Genomic DNA, 15092 nt, shown 5'->3' on the forward strand with positions numbered 1-15092 from the left:
ATCACAGGAGGCACCAGTGTCTGAGGCCACACAGAGAAGGGTTGAGTGGGAGCTAGCATTTGAAAATCCCAATCAGGAAAATGCCACAGTCTCCATCCCTTTCCCTCATAGGGACCCAGAAGTCACTGCTCGAATTTAAAGAACATTCTTCACTTTGCCTTCATTTCTTTTTTTTTTTTCCTGGCTGTTCTGGGTCTTTGTTGTGTGCAGGCTTTCTTTAATTGCAGTGAGCTGGGTTACTCTGGTTTCTGTGCAAGGGCTTCTCAGTGAGGTGGCTTCTCTTCTTGCAGAGCGCAGGGTCAACAGCGTGGGCTCAGTAGTTGCAGTACACAGGCTCAGTTGTCCCAAGGCATGTGGGATCTTAGTTCCCCGACCAGGGATTGAACCCATGTCCCCTGCATTGGCAGGCGTATTTTTAACCACTGGACCACCAGGGAAGTCCTGCCTTCATTTCTTAATCAGAGGAGGGAGGTGTGGGTCTACTTCATCTGGTAGAGTGGGTTTTCTCCTTCTCCTCTCCACCACTCTCAGGATCAAAGTAACTCCTTCCCAGCTAGGAGATTCCTTAATTGGCAGAAGGATGACTTTTAAGGCCATGGGAAGGCACTGTTTTCCCCAGGGAGCCCAGATGACTGCCTCTGTCCTGGCAGCGTTTCCATTCTAACCTAAAGCACGTGTCTGCCTCCACACTACCCAGTGCATGAGTCAAAGGCAACTAAAAGGTTAAACAGATTCCTTGGAAAGAAGACAAGGGAAGACTCCAGAGCCCTGCAGGTGCGGAATTACAGCCTGCCACCACTCACCAGATTCCTGGGCTCTGAGTTAGCAAGGTTTGGCTTTTCTTGTTTTGCCATTAAAAAAAAAAAAAAAAAACAGAAGAAATTAAATATTCTGTTCTTCCAGTATAGAACTGAGCATGCAGCAAACGTCCTCAGTAAATATCTGTTGAACGGTCAACACTATTTTATAAGATTTCAGAGTTTTCTCCTACCCTGCAACTCCCAACCAGGATTTGAAGTTTCTAGTCCATAGATGATCACTTTAGGGCCCGATTATCTGACATAACAGCTAGAGCACTATATCCTCTTATGGGAGCCACACCAAAGCTCTACGTCATAATGAAGTCACCTTATCCAAAATCACAAAGACCAAGAATAATGAAATTATTAAACAGAAAAAAACTGATGACCAGGCAAAATGAAAATGAGAATTTTTATCTCAGTCAACAGAGAGAAAGGCTAAAGTAGGTGAGACATATACAGGAGAAGAGTTTGTTCTTTTTTATTTAGTCACAACACATCAGTACAATAGAGGTCAAACCCAGTTCAGTGGAGGTCATTTTAACTACACCTGCTAAAGGAATAGACCTGTAAAATGATGCTTTTATAGCTCAAATCAAATTAAATAAACCAAATAGAAGGCAGCAAAGACGTTTTAAGTTATCTCAACAACCATATTTCCATGCGCCAAAAAGAGGAACACAACATAAACATTCCCAGTGAAAAGAAAACATGGCAGCTCCGGGAAGAATTAGGTTATGAATTTAACAGGTTCCACTGGACTATTCCATTGACCACTTGCACACCATGATCACTTATCCATGTTAACATCTGTGAACTTGAGATCTGTGAAATTAAAAATTCATTGCATTGCTTGAGACTGATAAATGCAGACATATTCTATGCAACTGCCGTCCGTCCCTTCCCTACCAACTCCAAACACAGACCTCTCCTAGCCAAGCCAGAACTGAATCCTGGCAGACGACAGTGACTGCTCATTCAGATTCAGGGCCCCTAATGGTGTGTACATTCACCTCACTGCTGTAGGAGGCAGAAAATTAGCTAGTCTTTCTTGGATAAAGCTGATCATCTGATTTGTCAACGCTTCACTCAGAAATATAAAATTCAATACAGCCCACCCCCAAAGACTATCATTTATACAATACCTTACTTGTCAAAATATTAACAAAATAGCATCATGTTAACATTGAGCACAGTGGTTTGGAAAATTAATTCTAAAAAGAGACTGTAACTATACAAGGAGAAGAACAGACCCAAAATACTAAATGTTAAAATCCCCAAAACTTTGGGACAAAAATGGGATCTTTCTTAGACAGGTTAACAAAGTAAATTAGGCACAGTACAAACCTATCACCAATTTGTGGGTTTATACTCACTATTTCAATTTAATGTTTGGAACAAAATTTAACAACTAGTTTTTAAACTGCTAATACATGACATGATTAAAAAAACATTAAAAAAAAAAGTAAACCAACAAACCTTTCGTCTTTCAACAAAGTTTATCTGAAAGTGTACCTTTTTCCTTTTTATTTTACCGATGACTTTAAGGTGATGTTGGCAACGGCCCAGCTCAGCTGGGAATTTAAGCTTTCCCCTCCCTCATTCTACAGCATCAGTTCATTAAAAAGCTCCAATCTCCGTCCCCCAAGGTCTATAGGGTTTGCCAAGGTTTGCTGCCTGCGTGGGTGCCGAAGGGCTCAGTGCATTGGGAGACAGTAAGTGAAAGGAGCCGAAAGAGAAGGGGAAGGCCGACAGGGAGGCCACGGAGGAGAGCAGGGGTGGAGAGAGTTTGGAGGCGGAGGTGACCATCGGGAGCACCGGTCCAAGGCCGCCGCTAGGGGGCGCTCGCAAAGCGGACGCCTCCGGATGTGCTGTGGCCAACCTGCCCTGGTGGTGGGATTCCGTGGGTGAGGCCGAGGTGCCAGTGTTCCCGTGGGTGCTCTGGGGCAGCAGCAGGGGGTGCGCGACGTGCGGGTGATGTCCGAAGGCGCTCCCCCAGGGAATGTGTCCAAGGCCTGCGTGGGCGCCGCTCGCCGCTTCCCGCTGGGAGGCATAGTTGTTCAGATGTGAGACCAGGCGAACTCGAAGAGGGTCCGAGGCATCCAGTCCTTCAATGATGCTCAGGTAACGGGCGACTTCGGCCAGGCATTCCCGAAACCCCAAACTCCGATAGTCCATAGCAAGGGCGTGCGCGTCAAAATAGCCTGAGGAAACGAACAAAAGAAAAACCTCAGAGCTTCGCTCATTTCCCTCATTTCTTCGATCCCAAAGGCAGCCCTTCCTGGCAAATAGCTACATCCTTTAAGGAGAGAAAAAAAAAAAAAGCATTCACGGGCTCTTCTTAAAGTCCAAATATTTGGGAATCGACCAAAATCTTTGCATTAATCAACATAAGAAGTATGTGTTTGCTAATGCAAGTTCAAAGCCCAATTAGAAACTGCCAAGCAGAAACTGGAATTATACCCTACCGGCAGATGAAACTATGTTCATTCCTTTAATGTTTTCCCTCAACAACAACAAAAAACACTTCAAGGACAGAAAAACCACAGAGTAGTGAAATTCATTAGACACACAGATGTAAGTTATCATCACGGAGCTTTTAGGTACTTGGTCCAGAATAGAGCATTTTCCCGCTGGAGACAGACACACAGACCTCGGTCCCCCACCTTCCTTGGGGTTTTCTCTACTTCATCACAACAGGTTTCTTTCCTCAAGAGTCATGTGCCAGGTTATTCTTTAAGAATCTTGTATATGAAATTAAGACCATATTTTTTTTTAAAAAAAGGCTTTTTCTCCAAAAGGTTAATAAACAAATGTGGTTTGAGCTACCAGACCAGAGCTGTCACAACTTTAGCTGTCACACATAATAGGTATTTTCCAAAAGAAGGTGCATACGCTTAATTTGCAGAGGGCTGGGGTGATGAATTCACTGGAGAAAACCTATGTGCACGTTAAAGCACACCGACAGGCAACCCCCCACACAACACACCGTTCTCTCTCCACCCCCAAAGCGCACAGTAAAAATAAAGCAGCGACTGCACCAATCCTAGCCGTCGGTAGCTGATCAGTCTGCCCGCAGACACTCAGACGCCCCACCGGACTAGAGACGTACCTTTCCCTCCTGCAGTGTGTAGCATTTTCAGGTGATCTACCGTCATCTGCAGAATCTCGGCTTTTTCTAGCTTGGCAGACCCCTAGAGAAGGAAACAACAACAAAAACCTGATTTGGTACCTACTGCCTTTGGGGAACAACTTGAAATATATACGCATAGATGTGCTCTGCAAATCATAAAAGCACAGACAACAGCAAAATAAATTATCTTCGCAAAACATGTTGGAATCTGGACGAATTTATTTCCTTCTCACAAACGCGGTTATTTTCCAAGGCACGGGTGAGGTTCAGATTAATGAGCCTAAGGATTCTGAAGGCGTGGATAGCTACACCAAGAAAGCTACCTACTTTCTTCATTACCTGCTTCTCAAAAGCACTGGGTACCAGCCTCCTCAGCTCAGACAAACTGTTATTGATCCGGTCTCGTCGGCGCTTCTCAATAATCTGGAGAAAGCAGGCAAAACAACGGGAGACATTTCCATTACGACTGTAAATTCTAAAGTGAAGAAAGGTGGTTCTTCCCGTTAATTAAAAAAACAAACACCACCCCCCCCCAAAAAAAAAGGGTGCACTGTAAAGAGACTCACGCCTCTCCGTCTTTTCCTGGCCAAGATCTGTGAAGATGTAGTTGGGGACATGGACCCTAAAGCTGAACTCAAGTTCCTAAATGAAGAGTGGGGGTAAAAAAACAGGAATCGCCGTTAAGCGAGAGGAGGTGATCTGAGAGGTTGCCCCCACGCCCTACCCGTTCTCAGATTTTTTAGGCAACTTGGGCTTGAAAGCACCTCCGGGTCATTCACCCGGGGCGGAGGCCTGCCGGAGATGCACAGAGGTCAGTGCAGGGCGCCGGCGTGCCCCGGGCCCTCGTGCGCTGTCACCGAGGCCAGCCGACGCTAGCCTCCCGCCGCCAACTCACCCATTCTCATCCGCACTCTCCTTTTCCACCTCGATGGTCTCGTCCAGCTCGCTATCCGAGGAGCTGTACTCAGGGTGGGCTCGCTTCATGCTGGCTGAGCGGGGAATCTGGGGGAGGGTCGGCGCGGCGGGCAGGGAGGAGTTAACTGCAACGGCGCCTCTCCGCGCTCGACTGCTCGCGTTCCGCACACACTGGTCCGGCTCACGCTCTGCCTCCGGTTAAAACTCAACCATCCCTTTCCCACGCTGCGCCCCTTCCCAGGGCCCAGGGGAGGGCGGGGGAGTGGAGGGGGCGGACGAGGGGGCGGAGGGGCGGGGCGGTGGCTCCCGGGCAACAGCCTTCCCTCGGCCAATCCGGCTTCTCGCTCCTCTGATTGGCAGCCTCTCAGGAGAGGGGCGGGGGCGAGGCCGAGGCCGAGGGCGAACCCCAGGCCCGCCCTCCCCGCCCGCCCCTGCCCGGCGGCGGTGTGTCGGCTCCGCAGGGGCTCCACCGGGCCTCCGCTGGGGGGAAGGAGGCGGCGCGGGCGGCGCAGGGCCGGCGGCGGGCAGGCGGGGGAGGCCGGGCCGGGACACCAGCCCGCCGTCGGCCGCGGCCCCGCCCCGCCCCGCGCGCCCCGATTGGCCTGGCCGCACGCCAGGGCCGCGCCTGCAGCGCCGCCGGTGAGCCGCACGCGCCGCGGGCCGTGGGAAAGTGCCGGCGCCGCGGCCGCCAGCCAATCCGGGCGACCGACGGCGGCGGCGGCGGCCGCGCTGGCGGCGGCGGCGGCGGCGCTGGGCGTCCGCATGAATGGAGAAGAATGGGCAGGGGGGGGAGCGGGGCCGCGTGAGGGCGCGCCGGCGGGGGCTGGGCGGCCGCGGGCCAGGCCCCCCGTGTGAACCTGTAATCGGAGCCTGGGCGCCGGGCGGCCCCGGAAGCCGCCGCCCTGCGCCGCGGTAAATCTCGGCTGCCGGGCCGCCGGTGTCCGGCGGCGGGAGGCGCACGCCGCAGGCGAAGCCGGGTCCGAAGCACCTGGCCAGGCGGCGCGCCGGACGCCGGGCGGAGGGTGCGGGGCTCCAGGAGAGCGGCCGCCGGGGCGCCGTTCACTGTGGCCACTAGCCCGGGGCCCCGGGTGCTTACAGGGGAAGATGTGGTTTCGGGAAATGTTCTTTTTCGGGTTTTGGAGCTGTGTACTCACTAGCAGACGGACTAGCTTCCGCAGGGGCTTCCCAGCCTCCGAGATGGAATAAATTCCCCTGTGCCTCTGGGATCCGGGGAAATGGAGCGCTTGTTTGCTGGGCCAACTGGGGCGGGGGGGCAGGGGTGGACGGATGGCGGCGGGCGGGGGGGGGGGGGTGCAGCTGGGGCTCTTTTTTTTTTTTCCAGGCGTTGGCGGCCAGATCCTGTCAGCGGGCGACAGGGTGGCGGGACTCTGAGCGTTTGCGTCTGGGGCCGCCCTCGCTGCTGAGATTCACATCTCTGACCACCAGACACACACGTGCCCCCTGCACACCTCCTGCCTCGGGGGTGGCGTGGCGGGTACTGGGTGCTACGTGTAGTTCCCAGGCCTCAAGAAGATAGATGTTTTACAAATACATATTGTATATCTCGGACTGCTTCCTGATTTGTAGGAGGTTGTTCTGAATTTAGGAATCCAGGCATCTCTCTCCCCTGACAAAGGAGCAGAGCGGTACATGTTCCTCTGAAGTCCACTCTTGGGGACTGCAGTCTTTCAGTGATGGAACGCCTCATAAATATTGTTGAGCATGACAGAAACATTGTCACCTTTGCAAGTTGCTTGTCCGTTTCTATACCCGCGGTGGCTCAGACGGTAAAGCGTCTGCCTACAACGCGAGAGATCCGGGTTCGATCCCTGGGTTGGGAAGATCTCCTGGAGAAGGAAATGGGAACCCACTCCAGTATTCTTGCCTGGAAAATCCCATGGATGGAGGAACCTGGTAGGCTATAGTCCATGGGGTTGTAAAGAGTCGGACACGACTGAGTGACTTACTTTATTGATCTCAATGCCCACATTTCAGACGCCACACACTCAGTGGCCTGAGCCTGATAGGGATCGGATGTTTCTCAGTCTCTCACCCCCACGAGGTAAGCCACTTCCTGACTCTCACTGAGCCTTGTATTCCACTAAACCTCTACCACCTCAAGCCCCTCAGTCCTTCCCAGGTGCCTCTTTCTGCTTTCCTGTCTAGGCTGGGTCCCTCCATCAGCCAACTGGGATTTGTTGTTGCTGGCCCATCAGGCACCCTTGCGCCCTGATATTGCACCAGAGGCCACTTCTCAGTTGTTCTGCCCCACCCCAGCCCCCAACCCCGTGGATAACCCCACTATTTTCTTTCTCAGCTCTTGGCTCAGGTGACAAAGCTCTCTAGGGTCTGCTATAATCACAGAAGTTCAGCCTCCGCAGTCTTAAGTCTAGCAAGTCATTGCTACCGGCTGCTTCCCTCCCAGAACCTGGTGGTCCAGGCATAGGAAACCATCCACCCACTCCCTCTGCCTTCCAGAAGTTTCTCTTTCAGTTTCTTTCCCTGCTCAGTGTGTCCGCTACCCCGCTGTGGTTCTGTAAATTTTCCCAGCCTCTGGAATCTACAAGTGAGTCAACCTTTCCTGCCTTGGCCCATTTAGGCCACTTTGTCAAGTTGTGGGCAAGCTGCAGATAGGTGGGGGAGAGGAAAATACAAAAAGGGATTGAGGATTCCTCACCCACATTAGTACCCAAATAAGATATTTCTCCCATACTCAGTATTACTTTTCAGTCAAAAGTGAGGACTGAATTAAAATCATCATTTCCAGTGCTTCTGAGCTTTGACTCTGGCACACTGATCCCCTCTCCCCTGGAGCGCAGCTGCCCCAGGCCTAGCAGCTAGGGAAAGGGGCTTTTCCAAGGCAGGGGTGTTGGAGGAGGGGTGATGAGAGTGTTGTTCTTTTATATTTTATGGCTCCTGCAGTACAGCCTCTTCCAGGTTGCATGCAGGCCCATTTCCTTGCCTGGTCGATGGAGTCTGGGTTTAGTTAGTTATTTGTGTCCTGCAGGTTGCCTTTCTCTGTGTTTTCTTGGGAGGAGATGCCCTGGAATAGATGGGTACTCGAGATTTGGGAATTCACTCACAGGGCTAAACTTGAGCCAGGCTTCTTCAGAGATGAACTCCTGAGACCTCCAGAGGAAAAGAGCTCAGCCTCAATCACAACTCCAGTGCTTCTATATGAAACAGGCTTTAGTTGAAATGGATACACACACACTACTGTTTATGATGGATAATGGCAAGGACCTGCTGTATAGCACAGGGAACTCTGCTCAGTGTTCTGTGATAACCTGTATGAGTGTGTGTGCTTAGTCACGTCCAATTCTTTGCAACCCCATGGACCCCACCAGACTCCTCTGTCCACGGGATTTCCAGGGAAGAATACTGAAGTGGGTTGCTCTTTCTTTCTCCAGGGAATCTTCCCAATGCAGGGACTGAATCTGAGTCCTGCATCGGCAGGCAGGTTCTTTTACCACTGAGCCACTAGAGAACCCCATCTATATGAGAAAGGAATCTAAAAAAGAATCAATATATGTATATATATAACTAGATCACTGTGCTGTATGTTTGAAACTAACAGCATTGTAAATGAACTAAAATATATATATATAACTGAATCACTTTGCCATATGTCTGAAACTAACACAACATTATAAATCAACTATACTCCAATTAAAAAAAAAAAAATACCACCACTGTGGGAATCAGTGGCTGAGTCCCACTGGTGAACTCCAGAGACTGCATAGAGAAAAAGGAAAGAAAGAGGCTTAAGGATAGCCAACTGTCCAGAAGGGACACAGCAGTAGCCAGGCGGGGAAACCACCCTGGAAGAAGACATGAGCCATCAGTTATCCACAGGGGCTTTAGCCACCAAAGACGTCCTTACTTTATGTCCTTGGTGAGGCCCTTTCTCTGGCAATTTGCTGATGAGTGCAGGTGACTGAGAGCAAACAGGTGTTGCGAATGATGTGCAGGAGGGCCAGACTCCACCCACAGCCTCAAAAAGACAGGGGCTGCCTCACTTTGGGCTTTCAGACAAGTTGCTCTCTCCATTCTGAGGCAAAATGCCTTTGTTAAAATGACTTTTAGGTGAAGTCAGCCAGTGTTTGAAACATCTAGGTCTTGCTTATTTATGCATTCACTTGACATACTCGTATAAAGTCCCTCCTGTGTGCTGGTCACTGAGCAAAGCCGGGATCATTGGGTTGGGAAGCCACAGTCCCTATCAAGCTACTCATATGGGTATGTGGGAAAGACGTATTCAGAACAATATCTTGGCTACATGACTAAGTGGCCAGTTATTTAACCTCTTTAAGCCTCAGTTCTCTGTGTAAAATGGGAATATTAATAATTATTATTTTCCATTGTCACAAAGTCAATTTTGTAAATCATTTTACATAGTGCTGAGCCATTAGTAGGCACTCAAATAGTAGCTGTTATTATTAACTATTAGTATACTTGATTTACCAATGAGTAAATAAACTCAGCACTAGGTTACCCCTCAGTTTTCTTCAGATACTCTGTTATACATCTAATAAGTAAATAAGCATCTAGTGCCTAGACATATTAAATAAAACAGTGGGGACTTCTCTGGTGGTCTAAGGGCTAACACTGCACTCCTAAGGCAGGGGGCCCAGGTTTGATCCTTGCTGAGGGAACTAGATCCCACATGCTGCAGCTAAGACCTGGCACAGTCAAATAAATCATAAGTGTCTCTGAAAATCAGCTATACCCCAATATAAAATAAAAATTAAATTTAAAAAGAGTAGGAAGTAATATCCTTTTAAGATGATGAGAAAGTGATTTTTGCAAAGAGCACTAGGTTATTTTGAGTAGAGCAAAAAAAAGAAGCATCTGCTATTCATTATTAGTGAAAGTTGTGCTTTTTGAGTGTCTTTCTAAGGAGCATCCCTTGAGTGTGCACTGCTATGGGTATGAGGACAAATAAGTCACGTACTTATGGAGCTCAGAGCTGGCTCCTTTATGAGAACCCACCAAATCAGAAGCCACAAAGCAGAGTCACCCCAAACTGTCAGACCCAAATTCTAAGTGCCAGTTTTCCTCTGGTCCCCTTCCCTCTTTTCTCTGGATGCCTGTCTCAGACACCACATTGCCTTGTGGCATGTCATGCCACACAAAAATGCACTTCCACTCTTAACTCTCCTAATTGAGGTCAGATGTAAGACCCTCTGTGTTCGCCCTGAAGGAATGTTTAATTGGAATCCCATCAGACCGCACTGTGGCACAGCGGGAGAGGCAGAGGACTCCAAGGGTGGGCTTGAATCCCCCTTCCCTGGCTCTGGGACCTGGGGCCTGTGACCACACCTCTCACCACTTTCCTCTGAGCCTCACTTTCCTCATCTGTATATTAAGAATTCTCCCTCAGTGTTGGTTTTTGCCTCTCTGAAAGGTAAAATGAAACAAAGTATTTTGTAAAGACACTATATAAATGGTACCCCTTCTGCATATGAGTTATAATGGTAATAACACAGGCTGTTCCATCCAGTTTGACTGGACCCCTTAAGAGGAAGCTTCTGTAGGTTTTCTTGGCTCCTGTCAATGCATTCCTTCAAGATGGGCCACTCCATCTTTGAAAAAGAAAAAGAAAAGAATATTTAAAATGCCAAAGTGCATTTCACAGAACATTAACCCTTCAAGATTCTCTGTAAATAAAAGAATCTGTTTTCATATACATTTGGGAAACTCTCGGCAATTTCAGGGTGCATGAGAGCATGCGCAGTTCTGAGAAGTCCTAAGGAAAGAAGCCACATTGTCATGTCTGACTCAGCACTTCCCAAGTTCATATTTTTTCACATAGCATCTGCTAATAGTCTACTAAAACAGCATCCCTAAAGATAGACGTTAGGAAATTCTTTACTAGCATAAGGATGGATACACTTAACTTTTGATTAAAGACCACTGACCCACAGAAAATTAAATTAAGCAGTGAAAAGCAACTTAAGAGGTATTAGTGAGCTCTGAATATAACTTTTGATTTAAAGTTCTTTGCTGACTAATCTGAGAACCCAATTGCTTGAAAAGAAAATTTAAATAAACAGCAGACACTCACACGGTACTTACCATATGCCAGGTAATGTTAAGAACTTCATATATCATTCATTGAACCCTCACAGTAAACCAAGGAGGAGGAATTACTGTTTTTTCCCTGTTTTCCTGAGCATGGCCCCGCCAATCAAAACAAGACCCAGTTTCCCCCTCAGTCAATCTCTCCCATCAGGAAGCTTCCATAAGCCTCTTCTTCTCCATCAGAGGGCAGACAGAATGAAAACCACAGTCACAGAAAACTAACCAATCTGATCACATGGGCTACAGCCTTATCTAATACAATGAAACTTTGATCCATGACATGTAGGGCCACTCAAGTCGGATGGGTCATGGTGGAGAGTTCTGACAAAATGTGGTCCACTGGAAAAGGGAACGGCAAACCACTTCAGTATTCTTGCCACAAACAGTATAAAAAGGCAAAAAGATAGGACACTGAATGATGAACTCCCCAGGTCGGTAGGTGCCCAATATACTACTGGAGATCAGTGGAGAAATAACCCCAGAAAGAATGAAGATGGAACCAAAGCAAAAACAACACCCAGTTATGGATGTGCATGGTGATGGAAGTAAAGTCCAAAGCTACAAAGAGCAATATTGCATAGGAACCTGAAATGTCAGGTCCATGAATCAAGACAAACTGCAAGTGGTTAAACAGGAGATGGCAAGAGTAAACATCAACATTTTAGGAATCAGTGAACTAAAATGGACTGGAATGGGTGAATTTAACTCAGATGACCATTATATCTACTACTGTGGGCAAGAATCCCTTAGAGGAAATGGAGTAGCCATCATAGTCAACAAAAGAGTCTGAAATGCAGTACTTGGATGCAGTCTCAAAAATGACAGAATAATCTCTGTTCATTTCCAAGTTAAACCATTCACTTCACAGTAATCCAAATCTATGCCCCAACCAGTAATGCTGAAGAAGTTGAAGTTGAATGGTTCTATGAAGACCTACAAGACCTTCTAGAACTAACACCCTAAAAAGATGTCCTTTACATTATAGGAGACTGGAATGCAAAAGTAGGAAGTTAAGAGATACCTGGAGTAAGGCAAATTTGGCCTTGGAGTACAAACCAAAGCAGGTCAAAGACCAACAGAGTTTTGCCAAGAGAACACACTGATCATGGCAAACACCCTCTTCAAACAACACAAGAGAAGATTCAACACATGGACATCACCAGATGATCAATACCAAAATCAGTTTGATTATATTCTTTGCACCCAAAGATGACTATACAGTCAGGGGAAAAAAAAAAAGAAAAGACTGGGAGATGATTGTGGCTCAGATCATGAACTCCTTATTGCCAAATTCAGACTTAAGTTGAAGAAAGTAGGGAAAACCACTAGACCATTCAGGTATGACTTAAATCAAATCCCTTACAACTATACAGTGGAAGCGACAAATAGATTCAAGGGATTAGATCTGATAGCCAGAGTGCCTGAGGAACTATAGATGGAGGTTCATGACATTGTATAGGAGGCAATGAGCAAGACCATCCCCAAGAAAAAGAAATACATACAAAAAGGCAAAATGATTGTCTGAGGAGGCCTTACAAATAGCTGTGAAAAGAAAAGACACAAAAGGCAAAGGAGAAAAGGAAAGATATACCCATTTGAATGCAGAGTTCCAGAGAATAGCAAGGAGAGATAAGAAAGCCTTCCTCAGTGATCAATGCAAAGAAATAGAGGAAAACAACAGAATGGGAAAGGCTAAAGATCTCTTCAAAATAATTAAAGATACCTAGGGAACATTTCATGTAAAGATGGGCACAATAAAGGACAGAAATGGTATGGACCTAACAGAAGCAGAAGATATTAAGAAGAGGTGGCAAGAATACACAGAAGAACTACACAAAAAAGATCTTCATGACCAAGATAATCACGATGGTGTGATCACTCACCTAGAGTTAGACATCCTGGAATGTGAAGTCAAGTGGGCCTTAGGAAGCATCACAATGAAAAAAGTTAGTGAAGATGATGGAATTCCAGTTGAGCTGTTTCAAATCCTGAAAGATGATGCTGTGAAAGTGCTGCACTCAATATGCCAGCAAATTTGGAAAACTCAGTAGTGACCACAGGCCTGGAAAAGGACAGTTTTCATTCCAATCCCAAAGAAAGGCAATGCCAAAGAATGTTCAAACTACCAAACAATTGCACTCATCTCACATGCTAGCAAAGTAATACTCGAAATTCTCCAAGGCAGGCTTCAACAGTACATGAACCATGAAGTTCCAGATGTTCAAGCTGGATTTAGAAAAGGCAGAGGAATCAGAGATCAAATTGCCAATATCCGTTGGGTCATTGAAAAAGCAAGAGAGTTCCAGAAAAACATCTACTTCTGCTTTATTGACTATGCCAAAGCCTTTGACTGTGTGGATCAAAACAGACTAGAAAATTCTTAGAGAGATGGGAATACCAGACCACCTAACCTGCCTCCTGAGAAATCTGTATGCAGGTCAAGAAGCAACAGTTGGAACTGGACATGGAACAACAGACTGGTTCCAAATTGGGAAAGAAGTACATCAAGGCTGTATATTGTCACCCTGCTTATGTAACTTATATGCAGAGTACATCATGAGAAACTCTGGGCTGGAAGAAGCACAAGCTGGAATCAAGATTGCTGGGAGAAATATCAATAACCTCAGATATGCAGATGACACCCTTATGGCAGAAAGTGAAGAAGAACCAAAGAGCCTCGTGATGAAAGTGAAAGAGGAGAGTGAAAAAGGTGGCTTAAAACTCAGCATTCAGAAAACAAAGATCATGGCATCTGGTCCCATCACTTCATGGCAATAGATGGGGAAACAATGGAAACAGTAAGAGACTTTATTTTGGGGGCCTCCAAAATCACTGTAGATGGTGATGGCACCCATGAAAGTAAAAGACACTTGATCCTTGGAAGAAAACCTATGACCAACCTAGACACCAAATTAAAAAGCAGAGACATTACTTTGCCAAAAAAGGTCCATCTAGTAAAAGCTATGGTTTTTTCAGTAGTCATGTGTGGATGTGAGAGTTGGACTATAGAGAAATATGAGCACTGAAGAATTGATGCTTTTGAACTGTGCTGTTGGAGAAGACTCTTGTGTGTCCCTTGGAAGGACATCCAACCAGTCCATCCTAAAGGAAATCAGTCCTGAATATTCATTGGAAGGACTGATAAAGCTGAAACTCCAATACTTTGGCCACCTGATGCAAAGAACTGACTCTTTGAAAAAGACCCTGATGCTGGGAAAGATTGAAGGCAGAAAGAGAAGGGGACAACAGAGGATGTGGTCAGATGGCATTACTGACTCTATGGACATGAGTTTGAGTGAGCTCCGGGTTGGTGATGGACAGGGAAGCATGGCGTGCTTCAGTTCATGGGGTCGCACACAACTGAGAGACTGAACTGAACTGAGAGACTGAACTGAACTGAACTGAACAGGAAGTCCCTTATGTATGAACCTTCTAGTTTCAAACTGAAAGATGCAAATGTGTGTTCACTTATCCAAACATGTAAGTTAGTCCATGTATCTGGCATACACTGTCACATGCATGCATCCTCTACAAATGGTTGTGCTTTTGTGTACTTTATTGTACACTACTATATAGAGTACAGTAGTACAGTATCTTTATTTCAAGTCCAGGTTGTGCCGAAACAAGCATAGTAGCAGCAGTGATGTAGCTAGTGCTCCTGCTGCTGCTGCTGCTAAGTCACTTCAGTCGTGTCCGACTCTGTGCGACCCCAGAGACGGCAGCCCACCAGGCTCCCCCGTCCCTGGGATTCTCCAGCCAAGAACACTGGAGTGGGTTGCCATTTCCTTCTCCAATGCAGGAAAGTGAAAAGTGAAAGTGAAGTTGCTCAGTCGTGTCCGACTCTTAACAACCCCATGGACTGCAGCCCACCAGGCTCCTCCATCCATGGGATTTTCCAGGCAAGAGTACTGGAGTGGGCCACCATTGCCTTCTCCAGCTAGTGGTCCTAAGAACCATCAAATGATACAGCTGGAAACAAAAGTGAAAATAATTGAAAGTGTGGAGAGAGGTGGAAAGATGATAGATGTTGCTTCTTCTGATGACATGAATCTTTCAACCATCAGCATGATTCTAAGGAACAAGATCACGGAACATGTGAAGTCAGCAATGCCAATGATGTCAACAATAATAATGAAAAAGCATAAAAAAGTGATGGAGGA

The 15092-nt window shown here is 47.0% G+C and overlaps 1 protein-coding gene across 2 annotated transcripts; it reads right to left on the minus strand.

Moving 5' to 3' along the window:
- Positions 1 to 1317: 1317 nt before the first annotated feature.
- HEY1 (hes related family bHLH transcription factor with YRPW motif 1) lies at positions 1318 to 5067 on the minus strand. Of its 2 annotated transcripts, none has more exons than XM_068983667.1 (5): positions 4829 to 5067; positions 4500 to 4575; positions 4273 to 4356; positions 3913 to 3994; positions 1318 to 3004 (listed from the first exon to the last, which is right to left on the minus strand). In XM_068983667.1, exons 1-5 carry the CDS (start codon positions 4915 to 4917, stop codon positions 2421 to 2423), a joined length of 915 nt encoding a protein of 304 aa, XP_068839768.1. In that variant the 5' UTR covers positions 4918 to 5067; the 3' UTR covers positions 1318 to 2420. The 2 variants fall into 2 exon arrangements, with proteins under 2 accessions (XP_068839768.1, XP_068839769.1); XM_068983668.1 differs by having other exon boundaries at positions 4261 to 4356.
- Between the last annotated feature and the right edge of the window lie 10025 nt (positions 5068 to 15092).

The sequence above is a fragment of the Capricornis sumatraensis genome, chromosome 11, assembly GCF_032405125.1.
Source record: "Capricornis sumatraensis isolate serow.1 chromosome 11, serow.2, whole genome shotgun sequence".
Classification (NCBI taxonomy): Eukaryota; Metazoa; Chordata; class Mammalia; order Artiodactyla; family Bovidae; genus Capricornis; species Capricornis sumatraensis.

Coding starts and splice junctions, on each gene's coding strand:
- HEY1 (XM_068983668.1), bottom strand. CDS start 4,917: ATGAAGCGAGCCCACCCTGAGTACAGCTCCTCGGATAGCGAGCTGGAC. Junction 4,576..4,828: donor GAGAGTGCGGATGAGAATGG/GTGAGTTGGCGG, acceptor CTCTTCATTTAG/GAACTTGAGTTCAGCTTTAG. Junction 3,995..4,260: donor AGAAGCAGGTAATGAAGAAA/GTAGGTAGCTTT, acceptor TTCCTTCTCTAG/GGGTCTGCCAAGCTAGAAAA.